Source organism: Ceratotherium simum, chromosome 7 (assembly GCF_057802395.1).
Source record: "Ceratotherium simum simum isolate JZ-2026a chromosome 7, ASM5780239v1, whole genome shotgun sequence".
NCBI classification, from domain to species: Eukaryota; Metazoa; Chordata; class Mammalia; order Perissodactyla; family Rhinocerotidae; genus Ceratotherium; species Ceratotherium simum.
Window position 1 is genome coordinate 79,739,297 of NC_141906.1, and position 27,411 is coordinate 79,766,707.

The 27,411-nt window shown below is 43.3% G+C and overlaps 1 protein-coding gene across 4 annotated transcripts in view; it reads right to left on the reverse strand.

Moving 5' to 3' along the window:
* The window catches only part of ETS1 (ETS proto-oncogene 1, transcription factor), a 126,025-nt gene that overhangs the window by 32,459 nt on the left and 66,155 nt on the right, over positions 1–27,411 (reverse strand). For all 4 annotated transcript variants that reach the window (XM_087433922.1, XM_087433921.1, XM_014793728.2 and 1 more), the window contains one exon: positions 249–368. In XM_087433922.1, coding sequence (XP_087290048.1) covers positions 249–368 — 120 coding nt within the window. The remainder of the gene's footprint in view (positions 1–248; positions 369–27,411) is intronic.

Here is a 27,411-nt window from a genome sequence, read left to right on the forward strand (position 1 = left end):
AAGATCTTGAATCTAATGTGCAACCAAATTTGGGAACCACTGCCCTAAGATCAAGATGGCAGTGACAAACCTGGGGCACGGAGAAGCATTAGCACGTGTCCATGATTGTTCTAACAGTTGACTACCACCGCCTGCAGCTGCTGACTGAAGTGTGGTTAGTAATAATGTCTATCTCACACTACAAATGAGAAAACTAACTTCACCTAAAGTCTGATCCCAGCCTCTCTTTTTCAAACTACAAAACATACCTTTTGGAATTCCCAGTCGTTGCTGTTCTTTAGAGAAACCACTGAAAGTAGCTTTCAATGCTTGAGACATCATTTCTTTGCTGCTTGGAGTTAATAGTGGGACATCTGCACATTCCATATCTGTAAGAAAAAAATACCATATGAATAATAAAAACTAAACAGGTGATGGATGTTAGCTAGACTTATTGTGATCATTTTGAAATATATACAAATATCAAATCATTATGTTGTACATCTGAAACTAATATAATGTTATATGTCAATATCTCAATTTAAAAGAAACTAAATGGTAATTAACCACCCATAACACATAATAGGGCATGGATGGTCTAAAGAAGGCAAGCTGAGATATAACTGTATTAACATCTTCACCAGGGCAGGTAAAATTTGGGGGGCTTTCCACAGTGAGCTAGGCCCCTTAAAAAAAAGCTGACTGTTGCCTAGAATGTTCTGCATCCCTGGCAAACAAAATATATTTATTCTTTCTATATATATCTACTAATTCACCCTCCCTACTTATCCTTCACACTCACTGAGACTATTAATGTTACTACATACTTCCAGTTACCTATGAAAAGAAAATAACAATATTCATTCATTCAAAAAATAATTATTTGGCACTTACTATGTGCAAGGAATTAGAGAAACAGCAGTGAAGAAGACAGAAATGATCCCTACCCTCACGGAGTTGTATATCAGATTCTGACAGGGGATTCAGTCATTAAAAAACTATTTACACAGTTAAACGTTCAAGTACAATATCAATAAGGGCTTCAAAGGAGAAGTAGAAGATGAAACATTAACATATAACGAGAATTCCTGCAAGTCTGGAGGAATCAGAGAAGGTCTCTCTTAGGAGAAGAGAGATGTCTGACCTCAGATCTAATAGATGCATAGAAGTTTAAAAAAGGAAAATCACTCTAAACAAGTGGTTCTCAAAGTGTGGTCCCCAGACCAGCTGCAACAGCATCACCTGGAAATCATGAGAAATGCAAATTTCCAGCCCCACTCCAGACCTCTGGACCTGGACCTCACCTAGACTTTTTAACACAGAATCTATCTAGGTGATCCTGATGACCACTAAAGTTAGGAGACCATGATCCTGGATAAAGGGAATAGCATAAATGAAGGTCATGAGAGAGGGGCGGCGGGGGGGGATGCACTTGGCATGTTTTAGGACCAAAAAGATCAATGCAGCTGGAGCAGAGTGATCAGGAGGACAGCTGCTTGAGACGTGGTTGAAGAGGTAAGCAAGAAGTATATTAAGGAATTTATAATTTTATCCTAAGTAAAACAGAAAGTCATTGAGAGTTTTATGCAGAGGAATGACATGACTACTTTATTTTAAGAAGCTCGCCTTATGGTAATTCTATTTTTAATTTTTCAAGGAAGCCATACTGTTTTCCTCGAAGTGGCTGCATGATTTTACATTTCCACCAACGTTGCATAAGGATTCCACATCCTTGCCAACACTTGTAATTTTCTGTTGTTTTGATAGTAGTTTTGATTTGCATTCTTTTGTTGTAGTTTTGATTCGCATTTCCCTAATGATTACTGATGCTGAACATCTTTCCATGTGCTTATTGGCCATTTGTATATCTTCTTTGGAGAATGTTTATTCAAGTATTTTGACATTTTTTAATAAAGTTGTTTGTTTTTTTGTTGAGTTTTAGGAGTTCTCCATATACCCAAAAGAGTTGAAAGCAGGGTCTCGAAGAGATATTAGTATACTGATGTTCACAGCAGTATTATTCACAATAGCTAAATGTGGAAACAACCCAAGTGTCCATCAACACATGAATGGATATGTAAAATACATACAATGGAATATTATTGAGCCTTAAAAATGAAGGAAATCGTGACATATACTACCACATAGATGACCCTTCACATTACGCTAAGTGAAATAAGTCAGTCACACACAAAAAAATTTTTTTTGAGGTACTTGGAATAGTTGAATTCATAGAGACAAAGTAGAATGGTGGCTGCTAGGGTCTGGAGGGAGGAAGGGAATGGGGAGTTGTTATTTAACAGGTACAGAGTTTCAGTTTCACAAGATGAAAAGACTTCTGGAGATGGATAGTGGTGATTGTTGCATAACATTATGAATGTACTTAATACCAGTGAACTGTATACTTAAAAACGGCCAAGATGGTAAATTTTATGCTACGCTTAGTTTACTACAATACAAAAAATGGGGGAAAAAAGATTACCCTAGCTGCTCTGTAAAGAATGGTTTAGGAAATAACTATAAATGGATGTGGGAAGGCTTGTTAAAAAGTTATTGCATTAACTGTGGTGAGAGATGATGGTGGCTTTGACTAGGAAGGCAGCAATGCAGATAATATAAAGTGGACAAATTTGAAGTGCATACAGGAGGTAATATCTATAAAATATGATTCATGTAGGTGGTGAAGACGAAGAGAGGTATCAAAATCTGAAGATTCACAGATGTGTTATCCTTTGCTCTACCCACATGTATCTTTATCTCTGCTATGTCCAATCCCTCTTGTACTTGCAGACATGTTCAAAGCACAGATACACAAATATGGCTCAAGTTAAACACCCTCTGAATTCACCTCAGGCACAACTTCCCACAAAAAGCTAGTGAGCAAAGAAATGACCTGAGAATTCCTCCTAGCCTTCTTGTGATCATTAGGCAGCAACACACTTTACTGTAGTAATTTCCAGAAGCCTGCTTCCTCAGCGTGAATCTTCAGTGTATCATATGAAACTAACTTATGAAATGGCTGTGTTCCATTCTTAGCTACTGTAGAAGTTCCTCAACTAACCATCTCTAAACCCTGGCTGGTTAAGAAATTCCCTGGACAGACATAACGTGTTATTGGCTGAATAAAATGGAAACATCAAAGGGGAAAGATGACAATTGGTGACCTCTGGAAAAAGGAGCAAATACATTGCCTCTGAATGTCGAAATAAATGAAAATTACATTGCAAGAAAGAAGGGCAGGCAGCACCTTCCCTAGGGTTTGCACGGAGTGAGGCTGTCAGGAAACTGCTTCGAGTCCAGCCTCCGCCCTGAAAGACGGAGGATTCACTGCAGCTGCTCTCCCAGGCCCCGAATGGAGCGGGAATCCGCAGTTCTAGGGAGTGGACAGTTTGGTTGCCCTGGGATATGCCCAAAAAAATCTAGTGGAAAAATCAACACTGCCTCCAGGAAGGTTGACAAAATGATGGAAAATCCCAGATTGTTAGGGGGGGAAAATGAGGGGAGGGGATAAAATGTTGATTACATAACATCTAGCCCTTCAAACAATGGAGTAATCAAATGAGTCACTAAGAAAGACATCAACGCTCCCCCTTCATCCCCACTCTACACACCCAAGAATAGCTAAGTGGCAGGTCCAGAAATGTCTCCCCTTAAAGCAGAAGTCAGTTTTACTTAAGAGAAAGGGACTCTTTATTTAACCCAAGAGTATTACTTCTGAAAGCAATACCAAGGCAGCCGAGGCATCCCCAGCTCCTAGTACAGGGTGAAACACAGGAGTCAATCAATAAATGTTTAGTGAATTTTAAATGTTTTCCAAATTTGAATCAACTTTCCTTCTCTTCACTCCCATCCAACACAAATTTATGACTTTGAGCTATGTGGGTTTTGTGTGTTTGTTCCTCCGTTAGATTTATGACTCGATGAAAAAGACTTTATTGATGGCAGAAATTAGCCAGGACAACACACGTGGAAAACCCAGCCCAGGCCAAGTGGACAAGCAGCAGTTCTGCTGGACACTGGACCCGAAGGATGAGCCTGGCTAGGAGGCCCAGGCATCTTCTAAACAGGAAAGCTGGGGCGGTCTGATTCCAGGGTGATGTGAAGGCCAAGGACGACGGCAGAAAGTCCAAGAAAGAGGCTTCTCGAGTCTGCTTCCTATAACTCCATATACTCTGGCAGGATGGGCTGGACAGGGCCGCTGGGCTGACAGCTCTCCACTCTGGTTTCTGCTTCCTGTCAGGGAGCGGGCATTTCCAGGTTCTCACTTGCTCTCTCCAAGGCAAGCAGCTAGAATTATTTTGCCTGTCCACCTCAATGCCAACTCCAAAAGCCCGGTCTACATGCCTGCCTCTGCTCCTGGTGAGCACTCTGCTCACAGCCCAGCTGATGAAAGCCAACCCCGCACACTTGGGACCTGCATTTGGACTCATGAGCTCAGGAGAAGGCATATTATTGCCTTTGGACGAAAAGGATTCAGACAGGGAAGTCCGAGCCTTATCCATGTTTATGAAGTGTGGAATTTTGGTTTAAAAAAAAAAAAAAAACTCCTCTATAAGTGAGTGAACAACTAGCCAGGACTGTCTTTTTCAGTACAAAGGCATTGTGTTTAAATGATGAATAACCACATTCAAAAGTGGATATTAGTATAAGATATTAAACTCCTATCATGTAAAATATGAATGCGAAAATTCCCTCTATGTTGCTAGTTTATCAGTGTAGCAGTTCTGTTAATTATACTGATCAACAATAATAGTGAAATCACTACATGAGTGTAGAATCTGATGTGGTTTAGCCCAAGCAGGCATCTCTGTTATTCTTAACATACTTTATCTCATTACCTATTAGAATACTTTTGCATTAGGTACCAAATATTTCTAATTTTAGGAAGAGTATCTAGAAATTAATGTTTCCATAGAAATTAACTAATTGTATTTAATGGACAAGTACTAAATTGCCTTTGTGTTAATAATTGTAATTGCAATATCTTAAATTCAAATAACACATTTGTTTCAAAATGCTGAGAATCTGACCTGGAGATATACTATGCTAATAGAATGGAGACTGTAAACACAGTGCACTAGAAATTGAACACATAAATATATTACAAATACATTAGATTTCTTACCCACTGATTATTCCTCAGGACCCTAAATCTAAGTTAATATTTATAAGAATCACCCTAAGTTTGTGAGAGGAGAATTGTGCGGAAGCTAGTCAATAGATAACAGTCCCAAACTCTGTCTCTCCAAGACTGCACAGTATGGAGGCAGAAATGAGCAGGTAGCTCTCCTTGAATCAGTGGGGGCATAAAGAGCCAGCGGCCTTTTGAATGCAGGGAAACACCTGCTCATTTTCCATTGTGGCCCAATCCAGAACAAATGCTTACACACTCCATGGACATTTTAAGTCAAATGTAGAACAAGGGTTTCAATTCATTTGTATGTAACTCAAAGTTAGGGGCTGCTCAGTGTCCAAGAACCCTTCAAGGACGTTTCATGTGACTTTTCATACCATTCCTTTAAGTTGTTTGAAACCAAATGGCTGATATCAACAATGTTACACAGAATCTAAGCCTGAAGTAGTGTTTGTTCCAGAAGAAGTTCAAGACATATGGCCTTATTGACCCAAGACGTTTCCCCTCTCACCATTCTCAAATAAACGTCAGAAAAGACTGGAGCCTCTGGGATCTGAGGGTTAGGCCATGAGGGGTACAGCCAAAACCAGAAAGCCAAGGTGCACGTCCAGTCTTGTGCGACCACTGGACCGTCCATACTCTAGCAGATTACCACCATGACACTCGCTGTGTGTGGTGGGTATTGTCCCAACAATAGCAGCATGAAAGAAACACCAGGAATGAATAATACGCCTTACATCTCAAAACCACTTTACAGTCTGCCAAGGCCCTCCATGTATACTATTCCATAATATCCTCACAACATGAATTTCCCGAGAGCCTGGGAAGGTATTATAGGATACACATTTTACAGATCAGGAAACCAAGACTCTGAGGGATCAAGAGTTTATCCTAAAGTCACAGAGCTGGGAGGGCCCAGCCAGGGCTAGAACCCGATCTTTCAACTCTATTCCACTGCTGCTACAAACAAGAATTGATCAGAGATCCAAGAAAACTAAAATTTCTACAGCTGAGAGAGAGAAAACAGGACTTTTACTTCTTAGTCTGAAAATTAGATTCATTTGAGGAAATAACTAAAAACTTAAAACCATTCCCGGATCGAAGAAATCTAGAATTTTATATGGCTAGCCCCATAACGACATAATTAAAACCCATTTACACAATCGACTGTAATCTTTTCTTTTCTTGGGACCAAGGGTAGTAAGGCTTCCTTCCTTTCATACAAAGTGACACAGGTTAAATGACAACCTGGCTTCCTTCCCTGTGTTCACCCCTGAGTCACCCTGATGGGCAATTGTGCACAAATATAAGGTTAATTAGTTACATAAAGTCTTACTGAAACGTGTTTCTTCAAGTGAAAGGAAACCAAAAAGAAACCTTCTGGTTCATATGGGAAGGAAAAAAGAACAACTGTCACAAATGGAAAGATAGGATTCTGAAGACAAGGAAAAAAGACACAGCAGGACACCCACTGGGCTTGCCTTGGCGTGCTGGTCAAAATCCATGGGTTCTCTCAGTTTTGCCACTAATGTAATCACAATGTCACTTAATAGTCACTTAATTGATGCATTGCTGAAAAGAAGTCTGTTAACAGGTAGTGTCTATATCCCTCAAAGGGTTTTACATTTTTCATTATGGCAATTTTCAAACATACACCAAAGTAGAGAGAATAGTATAATGAATCCCTATTCAAAATCTACCAACATTACCAGTTTTTATTTCCTCTCCTCCCCCACACACTTAAAACTATAAAGCTAATCCAACACAACATGTCATTTCACCCACAAATATTTTATTGTCACAAGGATATTTTTGAGATAAAGGAGGATCATAATATGAAAGCTTACAAGAGACAGATAAACTCATGGGAAAAGAAAATAAGGCTTCAGATTACTTTCCACAGTGCTTAAATCTAGGCCTACATTTCATTTACTGGTCCACTTAAACCACACAACTTCTTTGAAAGCACCACTATCATGTTCTGGGAAGTGATGAAGTTGGATCAGAGAGACATGATTTCAAGTCCGGGTGGTAAGCCAGTCCCTGTGACTCCCACGTCCAACAAGCAGAAGACTGCAGGGATAATTCCTCCTAACTGTTAAGTCCTCATGAACTTACAACTGTAACTACGAGTGTGCAAAGAAAGGCTGGGGACTCAGGCAAGCACCCAAACGGCAGTTGCCAAACTGTCTAGAACAAGTAGGAGAGAAGACACCTTTACTCCTTCAGATCGATAGAAATAGAAAAATGGCTATGGCCAGTCACTGATAACTCTGACTCCAGAGTTGACTGTCCCTGGAAAGTTGTTATTGGTCTCAAGGAGGACTTACCCAATGAAGATACTAATATCTCAGAAGGATGTGAAAGGGAATCTCAAAAACCGTCTCTTGCCCTCTCTCTCACTAGTGGAAGGCTGGATCGGAACTAGGGACGAAGGGAGCTGTAAGGGTCCTCTTTCTCCTATACTCCTGATTCCAAATCCTGTTAGAAGCACTGGAAATTTGGCAGGCAGGACTTGCAGCTGAGGGGGCTAGTATAATCCACGAAGCTTCTGGCTGCGGTTTATGCAAACAAGGGGAGTAACTGTCCCTTCTCTGCCCCTTGGCTCCGTTTTCATAAACCTAATGATGTGACAGAGCAGAGGGACAAGCAGAACTCCTGGCTCTAGCAAAAACTAAGCAAGAAATGGCTCAGTGCCCTTGTTGGGCCACCCATTCCAACCAAACAGTCCATCATTGCCCCAAATAACGGGACACCATGAGCCCCGAAGCAGACTCCTATCAGTTAGGGAAACACACAGCTGGGCTTCTGCCCTTCTCTTAATACCCAACCTCCTCGACGTCACCAGCCAATAAAAAACCACTCCAAAGAAGGGAGAAAGAAGCTGCACAGAAAATCCCCGTTTCACCCTCCAGTGACCTGACTGACCAAAAATGCAAGCCAGTCTCCAATTACAGCATCTCGGTTCTGCTGCCAATGCACACTGCCACCAGGGAACGCATACTGCTTGGGTACACCGTGCCAACTCGGAGGGTGCCAACTTGGAGGGAGACGTCCCTTCTCAGAGGGAAGCTGTCCCAGGACAAAAGAGATGGCCCTCTGAGCGGCAAAGTGTGCTCCAAACTGCACTGGGAAGCCAGCCTAGGTCCTGAAGCCAGGCCTGGGAAAGAAGCCTCCAGAGGGCTGAGCACACCAAACATCTGTAGGAAGTGACTTCAGGCCTCTCCCTTCTTCCCTACATCCACCCCCTGCCCCATCCCCCATAAGGAGTTTTAACACATTATTACCACTGAAGTCCTGAGGATTTGGTGACTCACCAGGCTCACACATGGTTCCAATGAGCCCTTGACCATTACATGGTAGGGGAGCAGGAAAGACAAATGAAAGCAGTTGTAATTCGGCAGCGCCAGAGTGCAGACCTGCCAGACAAAAGGGATTGCAGGCATGTTCCCAAATTCGTTCAGGCACCTGACATGCAAAAGCTATTTTTAATCACTGGATTTATTTCTTTTCTACCCCCTCCACCATCCTCCACCTCAGCAAATGTTTCGAAGTCAGAGCAAAACCCCAATCAATTCCAGGTGTTCAGGGAAGCCCAGAGAGGCTCTTCCGTTCCAGGATCTGAGCCAGGAAGCAGAACTGCCCCCTGGGTCCTGCAGCTAAATGTTCTTGCTCTTTCCTTAGAACAGTTCAAACCTCCCACCCTAAACATGGGGCAAATGGCCTGCAAGAGGAAATATTTAAATGAACGTGCCCCGCTGGAATGACTCCTAACTATGTGTTTTCTCTAGCAGCCTTGCCGAGCGAAGGCACATGAGAGGTCTCAGAGACCACTGAGAGGGAGCATTCTCTCATTCTCTCGGATTCTCCACCTGCCTTGCAGTGAGGATTAAATTAAGTATGTGTGAAACTGCCTAAAGCTAATATACAGTAGGTCTCAATAAATTATTGGTGACTTGAATTAAACTGAAAAGTGTCTTGTAAAACATAAAGACTAAAAAGGAACTACACAATTTTATTTCCTAATGCTCAGAGAGACAGCAAGGAGAAGGAATCTGGCAATTGCCCCAGGCAGAACTAAGCAACTGAGAAAAATGAATGGAAAATCAGATGCTGAGATAGAAATGGAAATTGACATCCCCTGAATCTGGCTCTTGTAACAGAACAGACTAATTTCTTAACTATTCTGTATCTTCCAATCTGCTAAGGGGAAAATCTTTTTGTAGCAATCATCATCTAAACACATCTAAAATATGTGTTTTGGCTTGACAACACCTCACAGCTACAGGATCCAAGGGACCTAGGATGCCTTTCCGTTTAAAAACTTCCTAAGAGTACCATCTTAGAGTCAATATGGCACAAAACAAAACTGTAATTTTGTGCTCAAAACTCTTTTCTATATGTTTGGAATTTGCCAAACCCCAAGCTGCATTTTACCCTAGTCATCTATGTGCCCTTAAATGAATGACATGCTCACAATTTAAAAGAAGGTTGTAGCTATTGAGATTAGGATTCCTGCACACAAGGCCCAGCTCAGTAGAGCACTTTAAAGAAAAATTTAAAGTTCTTAAATGATCATTTAAAGCCATTTACAGAGTGCTTCACATGTTTCAAATCATTTCCTATAGAGATGATTACATTGACTCCCAGCACACCACGCATTTTACAAGTCCTCAGCGGCCCAGAACAGTGTGACCTCTTTGTCACAAAGAAACACAGAGCCACGGTCTCCGTATTACTCACGAGGAAGGCATGAATTGGGCTCTTTCAGCCCCAAAGCTTTTCAGACAGCCATAGTGCATCTTATTGGTTCTTCCCACATCTTACACTCCTGCCCCACCTTCAGCCAAAATACTCATAACAGGGTCATAAGGCTTTTGATACCAATGTGGCATAGAATAACCCCACTCAAGAAGAATATGGAAAATATTTGACATCCTACATCTTCCTATTATCCCAGCTTCCAGTACTTCTCGTTTATATACCAGTCTTTGATGCCTCACACTCTGAGATCCTGGAGACGCTGGTTACTTGGGCTAACCAATTTATTTTAATTTCACTCGATTCCTATCTATGATTTTCAGGACTGCTATCGGAATAGAATTTTACATTTTAGAAAATGTTCTAAATCATATTCTAATACGATGCTGAAAACAACCAAGTTTTTAGTATTATCTCCATCATATAGGTGAGGCTATTGAGGCTCACAAAGGTTACTTAAGTGATTTAATCAAGATGATCAAGCCAGTCAAGTGATATTATCAGCACTCAAACTCAGATCGCCAGACACTAAAGCCAGGTGTTTCCTACCTGTACCTATTAGCAGAGGTAAAAGCCAGGGAAACAGAAATGATGGACACAAGAACATTTCTTTTCTTTTTCTCCAACATTTTCACTGTAGAGAAAGTTCTTTCTGGAGAAGGGAAGCATCTCCACCCCCGGGACTCTGTGCAGACAGCGGTTGCAACACTAGCATGTAGAGGCTGCACCACACGGCCCACCCAGAACAGGCCGAGTCAGACACTCAGCTCAGCGCCCACCTGGCACTTGGTCTGGGGGCAAGACAGGCATGGAGGAGGCTCCCGAGGGTCTTCAGGAAGGCCAGGCTGGCGGAGGTGGAGGATGAGGAGTTTTCTTCATGGGCAAAAGAAAAATCGGGGCAAACAAATGGAGTGAAGCCCGTTTATTTAGGCTGGAAGAGGTAAAGTTTTTCTGCACTTTTGAACTGTTTTCTCAAGGCCTGCCTCTCCCTCCCACGCAGGAAACAAACACAGAGACCGGCCTCTTCCAGGGAAGCTCCGTCATTGAGGGCTAGCCCCAGAGCAGCAGAAGGAAGACAGGCTGAGCAAGGAGGGCAGCGTCGGCAGCAGCGGGGCAGGGTCCACTGGGGAGCAGGCAGAGAAGGACGGGAAGAGCTGGCAGTGAAGACCAAGAAGGAAGGAGAGCAAACAACAAAACAGAGAGGGAAAGAAAGAAGAAAGCAGAGGAAGCGAAAATTGGAAAATTTAAACCAGAATACAGAGATAGACGGCAAAGTGGAAGTGGGCTGGGAAGAGCCAGCAGCTTACTCCCAATTAATGATGTTCAGAAAGTAGCATTTTTCCATAAATTTTGAAAGGAAATTCTCTCTTGACTTTCTTATTTATTTATACATTATATAAATACATTTTTAAATCAAAAAGGTCCATTTTTTCCAATGGGAAAAAGCCTTGTTTGAGATGAAAGCAGTCTTCAAAAACCCCTCAGAGGAAGCTGAAACTCCACATGTCTTGGTGCTACAGAAAGAAAAACAAAGTGGACATTCTTCCTGTGTTCTAAGGCTTTTTTATGCAGATGTGTTTTTCTTTTAATAAATAAATCTGGACAGAGAAGGAAAAAGCATACTCATACACATTCACACAGTGCCAACTGTCTGTTTTCAGCCCAGGAAAGCCACAATGAAAAATAAGAATCTCTAAGTCCATTTTCCCAGTACAGGGACAAATGTGCTCAACACGCCAACCTCGGGCACTGAAGCAATACGCTAGACATACACAACCCGCCCAAGCTTTCCAGATCAACAAAGGGCTATCCGCAAATGAGAAGTAACAATCAGAGGTGGGGCAGGACCTAGACAGGATCATCACGCTTCCCAAAAAGGCCCGCAGAGGTCCTTCAGTGCATCACCTCACTTAAGACATTCAGTTGCTCCTACTTTTTGAGACACTCAATTTCACTTATGAACTGCAATAATTACTTTAAAATGATTACACACATTGAGTTAAAATCTGCCATCTTATGAGTTCTGTCCATTGGCCCTAGTTCTATTGGTCGAAGCTGCACAGTACAAGCTTAATCTTTCTTCATCTATCAGCTTTTCAACTGCTTTCCTCATCCCCTTTGTCATCACTTCTGTCCAGGTTTTAAAACTCCTTAGTTCCTTCAACCATTCACGATGGCATAGTTTTGGCTGTCCCCCCACCCAGAGGCGTTCCTGTATGCCTGTGTTCCTAAAGAGCATCCCGAGCATTCACAGGGGAACACCATACTTCCCAGGAGTAAAATGAGAACCCGACACGATCATCCTACTCTATGCACTTCTGTGGGCGCTGGCTAACACTGATTTTTCTAACAGCCACACTGCAAAAGCCACTCAGAGTGCACTGCCAGACCTTCTCCACGGGAACTGACATTGAGCCAGTTCTGATCCGTTGACTGAATCTTATTAACCTCAGTGTAGAGCTTTACATTTATCCACATTAAGCTTCACCTTGTTCTGATCCGTGTTTCCTTGTGTAGAGGTCTTTTCTATATCATGAATCTGTCCTCATCCTATTAGCTTTGCACCATCTGCAATTTACTAAGTATGCTTTCTGCATCCTTCTCTAATCTGAGCCCCTGATAAAAATGTTGAAAAGGCAATGACCAAGAACTGAGCCCCATAACCTAACACCAGAGACCATGCATCATTCTGACACTGACACATTAATCAAGACCCTTTGGGTATAGTGGCTCAAGCAGTTACAAATCCTCCTGACTTTACTATCATTGGATCCACATATACTCATCTAGACCACAAATATATCACAGAAAGACTCGGACAAAAGCTTCACTGGAGTTGGTTGATCTACCTGTTGTGGAGCCTGTTCTCCCCTCAAGTTTCTCACTAAGCTCCAGACAATTGCAAAGGCGGCTGAGGGAAATGGCAGAGCTGGGATTCAGATCTCTGCACAATGAGGGAAAGACTGAGAAATAGAGACAGAGAGCGAGGAGGGAAGGAGGGAGGGGGAGAGAGAGCCTAATGCTCAAGAGCTACAGCCACTTTGCTTCCAGAAACAATGGCCAGTTAGAGAACAATGGCTACAGACAAAGTCCTGGTCTATTTATATCTGCCACTGTTAGTCCCAGACATGAGGAACTGGAAGTCTGCCCTGTGTGCACAGCTCCAACTGGACCCGAGTTGGGAGGAAGATGAGGTCACCAAGAATGTTGCCTGCTTAGGAACAGGCTGCTTTTTTGCTCGCATAGTTTCTTCTTGGCCTAAAGGATCTCTTTAGCCACGAGAAGAGGTTTGCTTGCCTACTGCTAAAATATAGCCACTGCTGAGAAGGGGTGGGTCAGAAATGCAACTGCAGCTCAGCCCAGCCCAAAGCAATTAAGGCCTCTCTCTTCAGAGGTCAAAGGAAGGTGGGGGTGCGAAGAGAAAACTAACCAGTAGGTGGAGGTCACCTCTGTGGTTCCTGCAACACCCCTCCCATCAGCTCTGTTAATTAGACATGCTTAGGGGCACTTCATATAAAAGAGCTCTTCTGTGGGGATGTTCCCTCCTCACTTCTTTGCTGCTAGCATAAAGAGGCCAAGAGCTGAAATTCACAGATATGTGCGCCTCATGTCTCAATGAAGATTTCTGCCTCCCCTTTACGTCAGCCCCTTTGGACAGTTTCTCTATTTTCTGGAAATGTCATCTTTTGCTCTAACATACCTTTGGAGTAACAATCAATTTTAATCCTGCCCAATTGTGTTACTTACATTCTTAATCTTCCTAGAGGCTTACTAAAGAGGCCAGCGGTGGTCACATAAGCCACAGGCACCAAACTGAAAATGAACAGAGCCTGGGCCAGGGAAGAAGGGGTGGGGACACAAGAGAGACCCCTGCAGGCACTCATCCTGTTGCATGCCTTCACTGTGAGTCTCCAGGGACGGCCCTCAGCATTAACGGGCAACTGATAGAGTCAGCAACTGCAGCCCCTGGACGCGGTCCAACCGTACAGTCTAGGTGCAAAGCTGGCATCTCCCGAAGGCAAGAAATTCACGGCTTAATACAGAGATCACCTGAGGAGTAACTTCAGCTTCCCACTCAGGCCTACAAGTTCCTGACACAAGTTCCCTCCTTGCTCCTAGAACATCAACACTAAGTAGGTAGAAAGGAACCTAAATATGATCATTTTCCTCCTTTTCATTTAAATAGCTTAAGGTGTCTCGTTGAGAATATCCCAGGTTATGTCACCACACTTGGAGGAAACTAGAGGCAAGCACTTAAATCTTCTATCATTTAAAAGCTTAAGCACAGAACAGGCAAGTGCTGGACACCGCCAGGGCCGATGCAATCAACTAATGGTTAAAAAGGATGCATTGTGTTCCTTCCCCACCCACACACTCTCTTCACTGACTTCAGAAGCGCAGGAGTCAAGATGTTCAGGGTTCAGACCATCTGAAGGGTGGTCTAATAAACTTGAATTACCAGGATAACTGAGATAACACGTCCAAGGCCATGACAAGCAAACACTCCTATACATCTTTTGTTCTAAGCAGACGGTGAAGACTAAAACCCAGATGAAACACTTGACCACCTAAAATACACCAAACTATGATGATCTAAGTGGGTGCATGGGCCACCTAACCTGGTCCAGCACTTCATTCAAACACTGCTTCCTTGACTTCTGCCCCACCCACATCCCAATAGGCCAAGCATCTTCTCCAAGCGCCCTGATGAATTGTCCCAGTGTAATTCAAGAGAGCCACGTGGGAGCCACATGGCAGGAGTAGGGAGAAGCAGAGAGACACACATTCCCACCCTGAAGTGAGGCTGACATCAGAGAAGAAGCAAAACTTCCCATCCATAGTGTGTTTGGCAAGCACGTGAGACAGCCCTTCTCTGGACCTATCAGTCTTCAAAAACGCCTGCACAGCAGCTAAATGCACCAAAACCCGATGGCATTGCCCTAACATGGGACATCTGGAGTTTACAGTATCAGGCTTTAAACGTTCGACAACTCATGAAATAGGGGCCCCACTCAGTTCAGTAAATCCAAATGTATGTCCTTAATGAGGAGTCAGAAATCCTGTTGCTTTAAAGGATTTGGGTAATAATTTCAGAGTCTCAGCTCAAGTTTCCTGAGCTGCTAAGGAGGTACTTACGACCCAGAGAGATGGCTTCAAAGAGTTATGGCTAGTCTCCCTACACCATTAGGTTCACTGCTAACCTTCTCATCTGAGGCTACTCCAAGGTTTGTTTGGACCTACCTAATCTATAGTTTTGGCTCCTATATCTCTTCAGCTTTGGCCTTTTGTATGGCCTTGAGCGGTAACGATCACCTCGTGCACTCTCCTTGTGTGTTCACACTTTTCCTTGTCCCTCTCCTCTAGGCTGCCCTCACTACGGCTACCTGATGCATAAAGCCTTATCCAGGGCCAAAAAGCAGGAAAGAGGAATTTACAGAATTTGCTATAAAACTTTTAACAACTCCTTGGAGGGATGTTCTCCTTCCTGGCAACTCGACATAATTATAAGATGAATGAAAAGTACGCTGCGGTAGAGAGGAGGAGGAGCCGAGCCCTGTCACTAGTCAGGGGTCCTGCACTATTCCGGGAACACATGATTAGAAGAGACTTCAGACGTCATCTAGTTCAAACCGTTTCTTTTACCCAAGATGAAAATGAAGCTCAGGGAGGTGACATCAACTTGCCCTTGGTCACATGGTTACTAATTCTAGACCTCTTGACTCCCTGTCCAGTATTTTTTTCCTACACCATTACTGTTTACTTAACAGCAGTGGATTGGGAGGGAGACGGCCCCCTTCATAGCTTCGCTTCTATCAAGCCCTGGTTCATCATTCTGGACAACGTCTACTCCTCCTCAAGTTCATAAGAACCACAGAAGAACAACCCATCCAAAGATGTGATAAACATGACTCGGGATTTTATAGACTCATGATGCTATCTGTTCCTACCCCAGGTTACGAGTTTTCAATAACAATGGTCAGGCTCTACTGTAGAAGAATTTCCTTCAAACAGAGATTCCAGTTAATATGGGGATTATAAAGCAAGCAATCTTCAATACCCAACTTCAATGGCATGATGCCACTATGTATAACAGCTCCAAAATTCGAGGGTGCTATTCCTATGGATCCAGAAAGAGTGAAGGCAGCAGTTAATTTCAGTGATCTACCGACCTTTATCTAAAAAGCACTGAAAGGAGAACAGTTCACATCATGTCATTCAAAGGTTCTACAACACCACCATTCCAGTCCTGCTGGTATTCCAATAGGGTAATGGAGACAGTGATAGGGTTGAGGGGATACAATGAACACCACTGACATAGCCAGAACATAAAATCAGGGGCATCGGCCTGTCAATTGAACCTGATGCATCTAATTAGTGAGGCCATGTGTCTAACTCAAAAAGGCCATGTCCTGAGGCAGTACAAGCAGTTCCACTTGGAAATGCAGATGCATTTAGAGTGCAGGGAACTAAGGGTTCAAAGGAAAGATACACTGAGTTGTGATCTCTTTTAGCCTCCACAGGCTTTTCTCTCTTCTCTCAGAATGGGTCTCTCCTAATGGCCCCAAACACCCAGACTTGGGCATTCTGACAATCCCACTGCTGCCCCAGAGTCTCGCACACGCTGGCCCAGAGCAGACAGCATCAGATGCCTCTCCCAGCGGCAAACCCAAGAGGCTGAGAAGTCGCCAGCCAGACCCAATCTCCAGATCAATGGGTGAGACAGGCCAATGGGTGGAGAGCAGAGAAAAAGTGATCAATGCAAAAGGGGAGGGAGCAGAAGCCACTCTCCATCTGCCTGTGTCAGGTGGGAAAGGGACAGACTGAGACTCACAGCCCTCATCCGCTGCTAATAAATGGCTCTGCCTCATCAGGAAGCCATTAGGAAATTGCAGCCACCACAGCCCAAGCTCCTGGGCTGAACGGTCTGCATGCAGCTGGTGAAAGCGCTCATTATCTCTACGCAGACGTGCACTAGCTCACTACACAGTGGAGCCCAACCAAGTGAGCCACCAGAAAGCTGGAGCTTCACTGGTGAGGGAGCAGGGCTTGAAAAGGTCCTTACAGACTGGGGAGATGCAGGGAGCTGCCCCAGGTGTGTGCTTGGAGCATCAGGGGAGAATGGTGGGGGCTCTCGTCAGGAAACACGGGTCCACTTCCTCACGTCCCCTGCTGGACAGCCTGACCAGCATTCCTTTATTCAAAACCAGCTGCTGACTGCTATCATGGGCACGGGGTTTCTTTTGGGGGTGATCAAAATGTACTAGAATTAGATGTCAGTGGTGGTTGCACAAATCTGTGAATGTACTAAAAACCACTGAATTGTACACTTTAAAATGGTAAATTTTATGTCAAGTGAATTATATCCCAATAGAAAAAAACAATAAAATACTTTTAAAAAAGAGCTAGTGAGCCACCTGCTATCGGCCAAGCAATAGGAATACCTTGGTGACAGGGAGACGGGGACCTTTCACTTGGAGTTTCTCTTCTAGTGGAGGAAACAAACCCCGCATAAGCACACAAACAAGAGCTACACACTCATAACTCGTGGTGAGCACTATGATGATGACTAAGACCAAAGGTTTTGCAATGGAGACTGAGTGATGTGGCTGGGTTCCAGAAGAACTGGGGACGGGGAGGAAAGAGCCTGCTGAGGTCCTGAGTGTAGGGGGTGAGGGAGAGGAAGGGGTCAAGGTATTAAGGTCAACTCCAATGACACATGGATGGCCTTAGTGAGAGAGAAGACGGGGAGAGGGGAGGCACTTGTGAGATGGCAGATAGGCTCCATTCACTGGGAGACCGTGGCAGCAGCTGGACAAGATCCATTTCCAGAAGCAGACACCTGGAACTTCTGGAACCACTTATGTGGGGACTGAGAGGGAGGGTCACAGACTCCAGGAGACAAGCAGAATACTCAAATTCCCCCAACTCAAAGATGTCCCCGGAAGACGCTGCCCAAGCACTCAGTTAAAGTGACATTTGCAGTTTTATATTCTATGTATAAGGCACTCAGGCGAAAGAAGTCTCCCGCAGACCTGGCTCTTTCTGAAAGCTCCTCTCCCAACTCCTGGGGGGATACAAAGGAAGGGCAGGTAGAACACCGCTTCAGACAAACAAACTCCGGACCAGGCTCACGGGACATGAACCGAGAAAGGTACAGCCACAATACTGTGACCAAAAGAGATCTTATGGAAAATTCTTTTCCAAGAGGGATCATGAGTTTTGTCCCCTGGAATGCCCCAGAGCAGTTCTGATAGGTTCCCCAGCCCTGACTCAGATTGAGCACGGCTCCACCCTCAGATGAGTAAATAAACTGAGCCAAGGAAAGGAGGGAGGGAGAGTGGAGGAAAGAGAGGGGCAGGCAGAGAGCAGGATGGGAACTCGGAGAAGGCAAGTGCTGACTCTGGTTCAGGGAACAGACAGATGAAATTTCAAGTCCATTCCAGAGACGGGTGGTGTGGCAGAACTCAAGAAATAATTCTCTGAGCCTTACACACCACTCTAGTTGGGATGCAGCCCTGCCTTGGCAGCCTGCTCATCACCTCTTTATAATATACTGAATTAGTCACTGGATTAGCAAGCACATTTACACACACTGGCGCACAGCTGTTTAAAGACACAGGATCCCCTTTTCTAGGTGCCAGATTCTGGCTGTAAATCAACCACTGCAATTGGCAACTGGCATACTCCAGAGATGCACAGTTCCTACAGACATCTTCAGGTGCAAAGCACTTTAGGAAAAGTCTGCTAGAACTGGGAAGATCTAATAGGCATTTGCTGGGGGACAGAACAGACAGGGGTGTGGAGAAGAAAAAAGGACAGTGGGCTTTTTCAGTTTTGAGGCTTATTATCTTCAGGAGGTTGCCAAATGGATTCAGTGACCTGGACCATCACAGCACGTTTATGTGGAAGGCAGCCTGGCTCAGGAAGCGACAGCTAGGAGAATGTAAGTTCTACTCCTGGCTTGCTCTATTAACAGGGAGTAGAGTGTTCCTCCTAAATGTCAGATATCTGGGTCACTCCCAGAAAAGAAAGGATTCCAGGGCAAATAGAAGAGTACTTCAGCAATCAAAATAATTCTATATCCTGACAACGACAACTCCAAGAAGCGGCCTTGTTGAGGTAACAAGCGGCAAGGCCTGCAAATAATGCTTTAGAGTTGGAAATGCGACCTCAGCCCTAACTTGAGTGGGTAAGCATGCGTGAGAGGAAGAAAATATTGTAACTGGCCACAGGGACTGCTCTGGCCCACTTGGTTATGGGGGTGTCAAGTGGAAAATTTTCTGTAACCAGGTTAACAGTAACCACAGCTTTAACAACCACTGAAGTAATAATAGCTCTGTCAGCAATGAACACTTGTACAGAATCTGGTGGCCTACGAGAGAAGGATAAAATACCATTTATTGAGACCCTGTAGCAGTGGGAAAGTATTTTATAGGAATTATCTCAAATCCTTACAAGAGCCCCAAAAGCTCTTATTATTTTCTCCATTGTAAGGATTAGAAATGGAAGGCTTAGGGAAATCAAATACTTTGCTTAAGGACAAATTACCAAGCAGAAGGCCTGAATTCAAATCCAGGGCTGTCTCACCTCCAGACGTGCTCTTTCCAGGACACACGGTGCCTGCAGGGAGGGACATCATTATGGCCAACATCACAAAGCAGAGGCTGTGGGATTCGGGGACAAAGATGACTTTCTATGGAGCAACCTGAACATAAATCCCTTTCCTGTGACTTAGAGATCTCATCCACCAAAGAGGAAAAAGAATCCATCTATGTCTTAAGATTACGGTAAGAAAGTTGTGGCATAAACATATCCACCTGACAAAAATAAGAATCAAACACCAATTACTAAAAAAGGTGAACTGCGTTCAAGCTCCATTAGAACACGAATTTTGAGAAGATTCACAAATAGACTGGTTTGTGTAGGAGGAGCCCGGTATCTTGCACCAGATTTTGAAAATTCAAATATTAATTCCTTGGAATTAGTTTGCCGATAAAAATACTGAAAATATTCTCATCTTACAAAGCAAGGCCATTGGGGGCCACTGGAGACTGGACTCATCTTTGCTCCTCGCTCGCTGTCTGCAGCACGCCTGTGAGCAGCACAAGCTGATCAAACCCTGTGAATCCAGGGGCAAGTCGCCAGGGCCCAACCTCATTTAAAAAACAAAGTGGCTGTTTTGTTCATCCAGCACCCAAAATCTTTTGGAGACATGGCAGCCAGAATGAAATTTCAAATTTCTCCCATCAGCCCATCCATCACAGACGGGTATGAGTGAGGGCATGGAAACGCCACGAAGCTCCCCTAAGAGAGGCCTTCAGAAATCCAGAAATAAATAGATACTTTATTCTTTAAAAAATCTCCAATTGAATCAGAGGTTAACTCCAGGTCCACCACGTAGACATTGATTCATTCCATGTGTGTATTTATTTTTCTACAAACATTCCTGTTGCATCAAGTGGCCTCAAGGCCCAGACTTGTGCCTCTGAATATCCCCTCCCTGGAGAATTCTCAAGCACGGGTGGAGCTCTGACTTCATTCCTCGATTTCCCAATCTGGAAAATGGGGGTCAAAGCACCAATTCTGTACGCAAGTTTGGTAAATTTAGTTAGCCACTTTTCATCTGTCCATTTTGAGTTTGAAACTGCACAGTGGAAATGATGTGAACTTTTTTTTTTTGGCTTCCTCTCTATTACACATCCCAAGGGTAGATATTTATAGATAAACTGAAGGTTTTCTTCCTTGAGAAGCTACAAGGGCCTACCGCACAGAAGGATGTTCCAAGAATCAAAGCCTCTGATGCGAATGTTAGCAAATTTTCTCTCTAAACGAATTCTAAACAGTTGGTAGGACTTTGTAATTAGAAGACCTAAGTTCAAATTTGTGACTTGAAACCTCTATGGCCTTCGGGAAATTACTGGAGCCACTCTGAGACTCAATTTTTTATCTTCAAAATGGGGATTAAAACACCAACCTCACGGGATTGTTTGAAGAATGCAATTATTTGTGCACAGTGCCTTGCAAAGTGCCTGGCTCATAGTAGGTACTCTATAAATATTAGTTTCACATCATTCAGTCCTCCAAACTGAAACACAGATATGGACAGAGACCAAAAACAAGCACCCAGCAGTTTTGAAGAATGTTTGGTTTCCATTAGGAGGCGAGGAAGGTGTATGACTAAACTCTTGATCTTACGTGAAATCAAGGATGCACTTCCTGTACACACACACGTGACTCACCCTTAGAGAGTGCTATGTACTCAGCATCTCCACTTTGTATCATATCTCCCCTAATTTAATAACACTCCCTGCATCCCCAACGACTCCAGAGTATTTTCTCCCCGTGAACCCATTAACCCTTCCGCTCTCTCCCAAGGAAAGGCAACCTTCTCACTAGGAGCACCTTCTTTCAGAAGAACACAGAGATGATGCAGAAAGGTGGCTATAATCTGGCAGCTCAGAGTAAAAACAGACTCAGGTATCCAGATTCTTCTACTAAGCAATAAAAGGGGAAAGGATGACCACCCAGAGGTGGACCTGCCCAGTTGTCAGCATAGAAAGTATTCAAACCAGGAAAAGGTAAGACCAAGGACTCCTTAGGCATGACCAAAACTATTCCCAAGTGGAGGGCACCAAGCCAGAGGCCTGAACCTCAGTTTGAAAAGGAGACACACCTTGCGGCCCCACTAAGATTTGCTTTACAAGACTAAATTTTCCTGGCAAGCATTAAAGTTAGTGCCCAGATTAAAAACTACCAAACTTAAAACTAATATCTCCACTTTCGCTGCAATCAGGTGTACCACCCTCTACTTCCCATTCCCATCCCCTGTTCCCCAAGAATCCAGAAGCCCCCAAGGGCACTGCTGGCTTCTTAGAATTACACTCACTCCCAAGGAAACAGCAACATGCCAAGGAGATACTTCTCAGTGTAACAACCTGTCATTGCCCTTGGAATGCTCAGGCTTCCAGAATGACCAAAACAAGGGGGAAAGGACCTTATTTTTATGGCTAAGGAGCAACACATTGTATTAGGGGGATAATCCAATATAATTTTGCTAAACTCCAAGTGTATATACCTGCTGCCATAGCAAATGCCCCCGCCTCAAAGGGAAACTATCACTCAGGAGAAAAATATCACTCCTCTAAGGGATCATTAATTCTTGTACGCCTCTTTGGTACAATTCTTTCCCATAACACACAGTATGAGATTCAAAAGTTTTTGGGTTTTGTTTTATTTTTTTTCCTGAAGTGCTCCTCCAGCTACCTGAACTTCCTGCCAGTCATTAAAATGAACCTCCTTTGCTAAGAAAGGGTAAACTGAGGCACATAAGACCAAAGCCACATGCCATATATTTCAACATAGGAAAACAGAGGTTGGACAAGAATTCTTTTCACAACTCTCTAGATTAAAAAAAAAAAAAAAAAAAAACGTATTTCTCAAAGTCCAAGGTCAACCTACCCCAGAAGGAAATTGCATATGTGTCTAGCAGCCTGTGGGGTAACTCACGTTTTTTTACTTCTTGAGAAGGAGCTAACTTGCTACCCTCCTTACAGTTTGGCCAGTGGGTTGGCACCATTGAAAGTTGTGCAATTTTTCCAGATCCTATGTCATAGTGATCTGTGCAATCCACTCAGAGCTCAATACTTAGCCCATTGGGTGGGACCCGCTATCTATGTACAAAATATGTGGGGAACCTACCTCTAGCAAAAGAGAAGAGAGTGCCTGTTAGCACTCCTGATCTCAAGGTAGTGTTTATTATCATTACGATTAAAGTGAATGCACCGTGCACTCAGAAAATCAAAGAAATATTTAAAATGTGTGTGGCTGAATGGAATGTCGGGGGTTTAGAGAAGTCCAGCATCGCACTGTAACTCTGCCACTTACTCACCACGTAGGAAAGAAACCTAGCATCACAGCTCGGCAGCTTTTCCCCATCTGTAAAATGTCGATAACTCTTAACACTACCTTGGGGCTCAGTGTGGCGAAGTCACACTGCAAACCAGATTATCACCAAGTATTAAGTGAACTGGTAAACAATATGCACAAACAGACCCTAGTATTTCCCCAAATTCAACAAACATCCAAGTAATTCCGAGAATTCTGAAGGCAGCAGACATGGAACTTTAGAGTTAGCTACAGCTGGGTTTGAATCTCAACTCCACCTATCAGCCGGGTGACCTTGGGCAAGCTGTTTAACTTCTCAGTTTCTCCATCTATGAATACTTAGCTATTATAGATTAGGGTAAAATAATGAGGTTCTTGGCAAATTAATAAGTTAGCACCCAATAACTAATAAAAAAGAACCAAAACAAAAAGTTAAGATGAGTGGTGATGAGAAGTGCCTACATAAGTCCCAGCACACAAACTCTACCCTATTATCAATGGCAGTTTTCTTTGTTTTTCCCCCAAACTGACATGCTGATCTTAGGTCCCTGCTTCTGACAGAAAAGGGTAACTGTGACGAATCTTTCTCAAAATGTAGAAAGAACATCAAGAAAATGATTTTCAGATAACGAGTGTGTGCAGGCGACGCTCCTGCACTGCTGCACAAGCAGCCTTTGAAAAGCAAGACGCCTGTGCTCACCACACCCCAGCACGCACTTGCAGCTTCTCGAACTGCTGAGGAAACCAGAGCAGGAGGTCTTTTGTCTGCCTCCAACTCCACTGGGCAGCCTGCGCCTGTTCAGGGTCAGTTGACTGCCGCACAGACACCACTCCGTGAGCAGCTAGAAGTAAGCCAGCCTGGGCCCTTCCCTCTATACAAACAGGAGGCAGGGGCCTTGACTCACTGGGTATGTCAGGAAGAGGCACTGAGACGGCTTTCAGCAGAATGCATTCCTGCTGCAGGAGGGGACTGTTTACGTACAGAGCAGTGCAGTGAGAAGGGGCAGCTTGGATGAAATAAGCTCATGGCTCAGACCACATGCTCAGCCCTGAGGATGCAGCTGGGGCTGGCTGCTTCACCTACCGGACCCCTAACCTACATCTCCTTCCTCCAGATCAGACCCCGCGCTGGAGCTGCTTTCCGCTGCAACTGTAGCAAAGGCTTATGGAAAAAGGAAGCTGTGTCATGGAGGGAGACCAAGAGGAAGGTGTGACTCCTGGTCCAGTGTCACCTCTGAGACAATGTGCCCGGTTTCTCCACCTGTAAGGAAGGCCAGTCACAATTTCTAACACCTCTTTCCATCAAAGTTAACCTCACAAATGTATCCAAAATGCCCCCAATGATGGAATTGTGATTAACAGAATTTGGAGATTAGAAGAAAAACATCCCCACTTTTCCTATCTCTTGAATGACATTCTGTGCTCTCTCCAAGACTTAATTATTTTAAATGTTACCTAGAGTCATAAACTGTCAGTGTTAAGTGAAACCTTATAGGTCAACTTCTCTAGTTCATTTGTTTGACCGATGAAGAACATGAGGTCCAGAAAAATGAAATGACTTGCCCAAGGTCACACAGACAAACAGTCGCAAGGCCATGGCCAGAATCCAGGCCTCCTGACTCTCCAGCCAGTGATGGGCCCCCCAGAGTGTACACTCTTATTTATTTTACACACAATACTTATTCCTACGATGCTGATAGGTCTCCCCTTATCATTCATAAATCCTCATGGATTCCATGCATTTATTAGTATTTCAATGACACAAGATAACCTACCCATGAAGTATAGAGTTAAATCTTAGGCAAGGAATATTAAATAGAGAAGAAAAATGTATAAATACTAGAAGTATTGAAAGTCATGACATGGAAACTCTTCCACTGAAAATTGCCTGTGATGGATTTTCTGAAGAGTATTTAAAACCAGACTCAACAACACACTCTGATTTTAAACATGAATGATAAGTAGTGAATTACCCCAGTACAAAACTGCAATTGCACAAAAATGTCATTCATTGAGAGCAGGTACAGTACCCAGCACACAGCAGGAGTTTCTAAATACTTCAAAAACCAGGGATCCACACACACTCACTAGGTTTAGTTTCCCTTGCCTGACTTAGATTCTTGATTTTCCATTTGTACTTTGAAAATATGTACCTGATTGATTTTGTCATCTTCTCTGAGGTTTAACGCTTATTCTGATAAACTGATACAGAGGTTTTAACAACTAACAGTCTGAGTGGGAGGTAAAGTAACGCTACCAAAAAAAAAAAAAAAACCTCACCTCTCTCATAAGCCTATTCAATAACACTGCTCTGTCCTTAAAATCTCCCTCCTTTCAAAGGCAAAATTCATCCTGAGATTCAAAATGCTCTCTCATAGGTCCTGGCCTCACACTTCCTTCTCTCTTCCCTTTCTACAATCAAGGTATTTTTCTTCATATTTATGTAAGCCTTTCTTTCACTCCAAACCGTCAGCATTCTTCCCACGCTCTCCTCCATATCTAAAATAATCCTTTCCCTGTTCTTACCCCTCCTGCAAATGCTTCTGAATAGCCATGTTCTCCCTGATGCTGAGCCATGAAATTATTTTAGCCTAGAACTGTTGGAAGAAAGGGCCCAACAGGCACAGAAAATATAAATAATCAGGGATCCACACATATTTCCATAAATTCAAACAATGATCCTCCTGCACTCTTCATGGAAACAGCTGGGGCACCGGGAATATTTCACCTGAGAGTTATCCTGACCAGCCATACACCCAGGAGGGACCTAAAGTGTTCAGAAATGGTGACACAGACAAAGAGTGGAAACAACAGACCCAAGATTACCCACCTGGCCACCTGAGACTGGAATTCCTACCCAAGTGCAATGCTTGGTCCCTATGAGGATTTTTCCAAAAGTCCACAAAACATCTTAAATCCCTTCATTCCTTTTCTTCGTTATTTCCTTTTGTTCTTTCATTAGTTCTTTCATGCTGCCTCTTTTCCTGTCATCATTATTCTTTCTCTTCTTTTTTAGCCGAAATGGATGCTGCAATTGAACCCACCATTCCCCTCCTCCCCTCCTAAACAACTGAGGGATGGCTTTTTACTTTTGTTTTTGTTTTTACCCACTTTAATGGTACCAAAAAAGCTCTCTTCTTTTTTTTGCCTCTTTTGATCCCCACAGTAAAACTTTTCATTTTGGATAAACGTTAAAACGAAACAAAACAAAAAATTTTAATTGTCTTCACTTGTGTAATGATGCCATTTCCCCCTACTCCAAAGTTCATTTTCTCACACACACACTACATGCAGAAAGTTTACAGTTCCTCCCCAGAACCTTGCAAAGCAAAAATCAACAGCTTAGCATAGCTACCCAAAGTTACTGAGAAGTTTCAAATGCTTGAAGTGAACTTGTTTGAGGTTGATTTTAGTTGTTTCTCAGGGACTGAGAAATATTATATTATGTGTCAAAAACACATTTAAAAATATAACTCATGGTTGGGGGAAACCACACTGAACTTGAATTGTTTCAAACTCTTAATCTAGTCCTGGTAGCTTACTTTGGGTGGTCTAAACCCTAAGATTAGCAATTGAGAGTAGATATTATAAACAATATTATCATCCGAATTCAGTGTCAAAGTAGGGTGATCCTCGTTTGCTGGGAGAGTCCCAGTTGATGTCTATCATTCTGGTGTAACTATTAACAGTGCCCATTATACTCTCAAAAGTGTCCCCCTTTGGATGGTAAATTATATAATCTTCCTATCTATTAACCATCAAGATCTGAGATCCAATAGCCTAAAACTTTCCAATGCTACTCTGGGTCTTAAAGCACCATTCGGATCATTATTTTACAATTCTCAGAGACAGGCCTAAATGCTACAGAAAAGGACAATTGAAAAAAATTGATGGGGCAGTAAAGCACCACATTTCTAGTGTCCAGTGACAGGCTGGGACTCAAGAAGCAGAAACTGGAAAGCACCTGGGAAATATGACGAAGTTGGCCAAATAATCAATAAATATTTATGGCTTGAACAGCAATATTTTGAGTGTGTCTGTAAGCCTGGCTCACTGCCACTGAAACTGGATCTACTGCAACCCACACTACAGACCAATTACTTTCTGTATCTTCACGGAGACTATAAACTACACAATTAAAAGAAAAAGGTAACACAGATAGGTATAGTGCTTTGGAAAATTAGCCAAGTAGAAATAGCCTGTTTATGGAATTTGAAAAACACCTACTGACATTTTGAAAAAAGATATCTTCAACCCAACTGAAAAAAGCAAAAAGTAGCTATGGACACATGACAAGTAAAAATGATAGATTTGGGAATTGCCTTGACATTCTTAACCCTGAGTTAAGAGCTTAACAGCTGTAAGGAAAGGGTAGACCTAGAATTCTGCGAACATGGAGGCAAATCCCATCAGAGATTCCATCTGAGCAGGGAAATCGAGCCAACATTTCATTCTGGAGCAGCCAGATAAAAACACAGAGACTATGTTGTTAATATACAAATTCCCCTCTGTGATGACTGTGTGGGCCCAAGAATATCAATTATTTGGAGAACATGGTCCCCATAAGGCAGTGATAGAAGAGCCAATACCTTACCCACGGACAAGCAGCCAGGGCGTCTGTTTGTTTCTCTATTAGCCATGGGCTGTGGAGG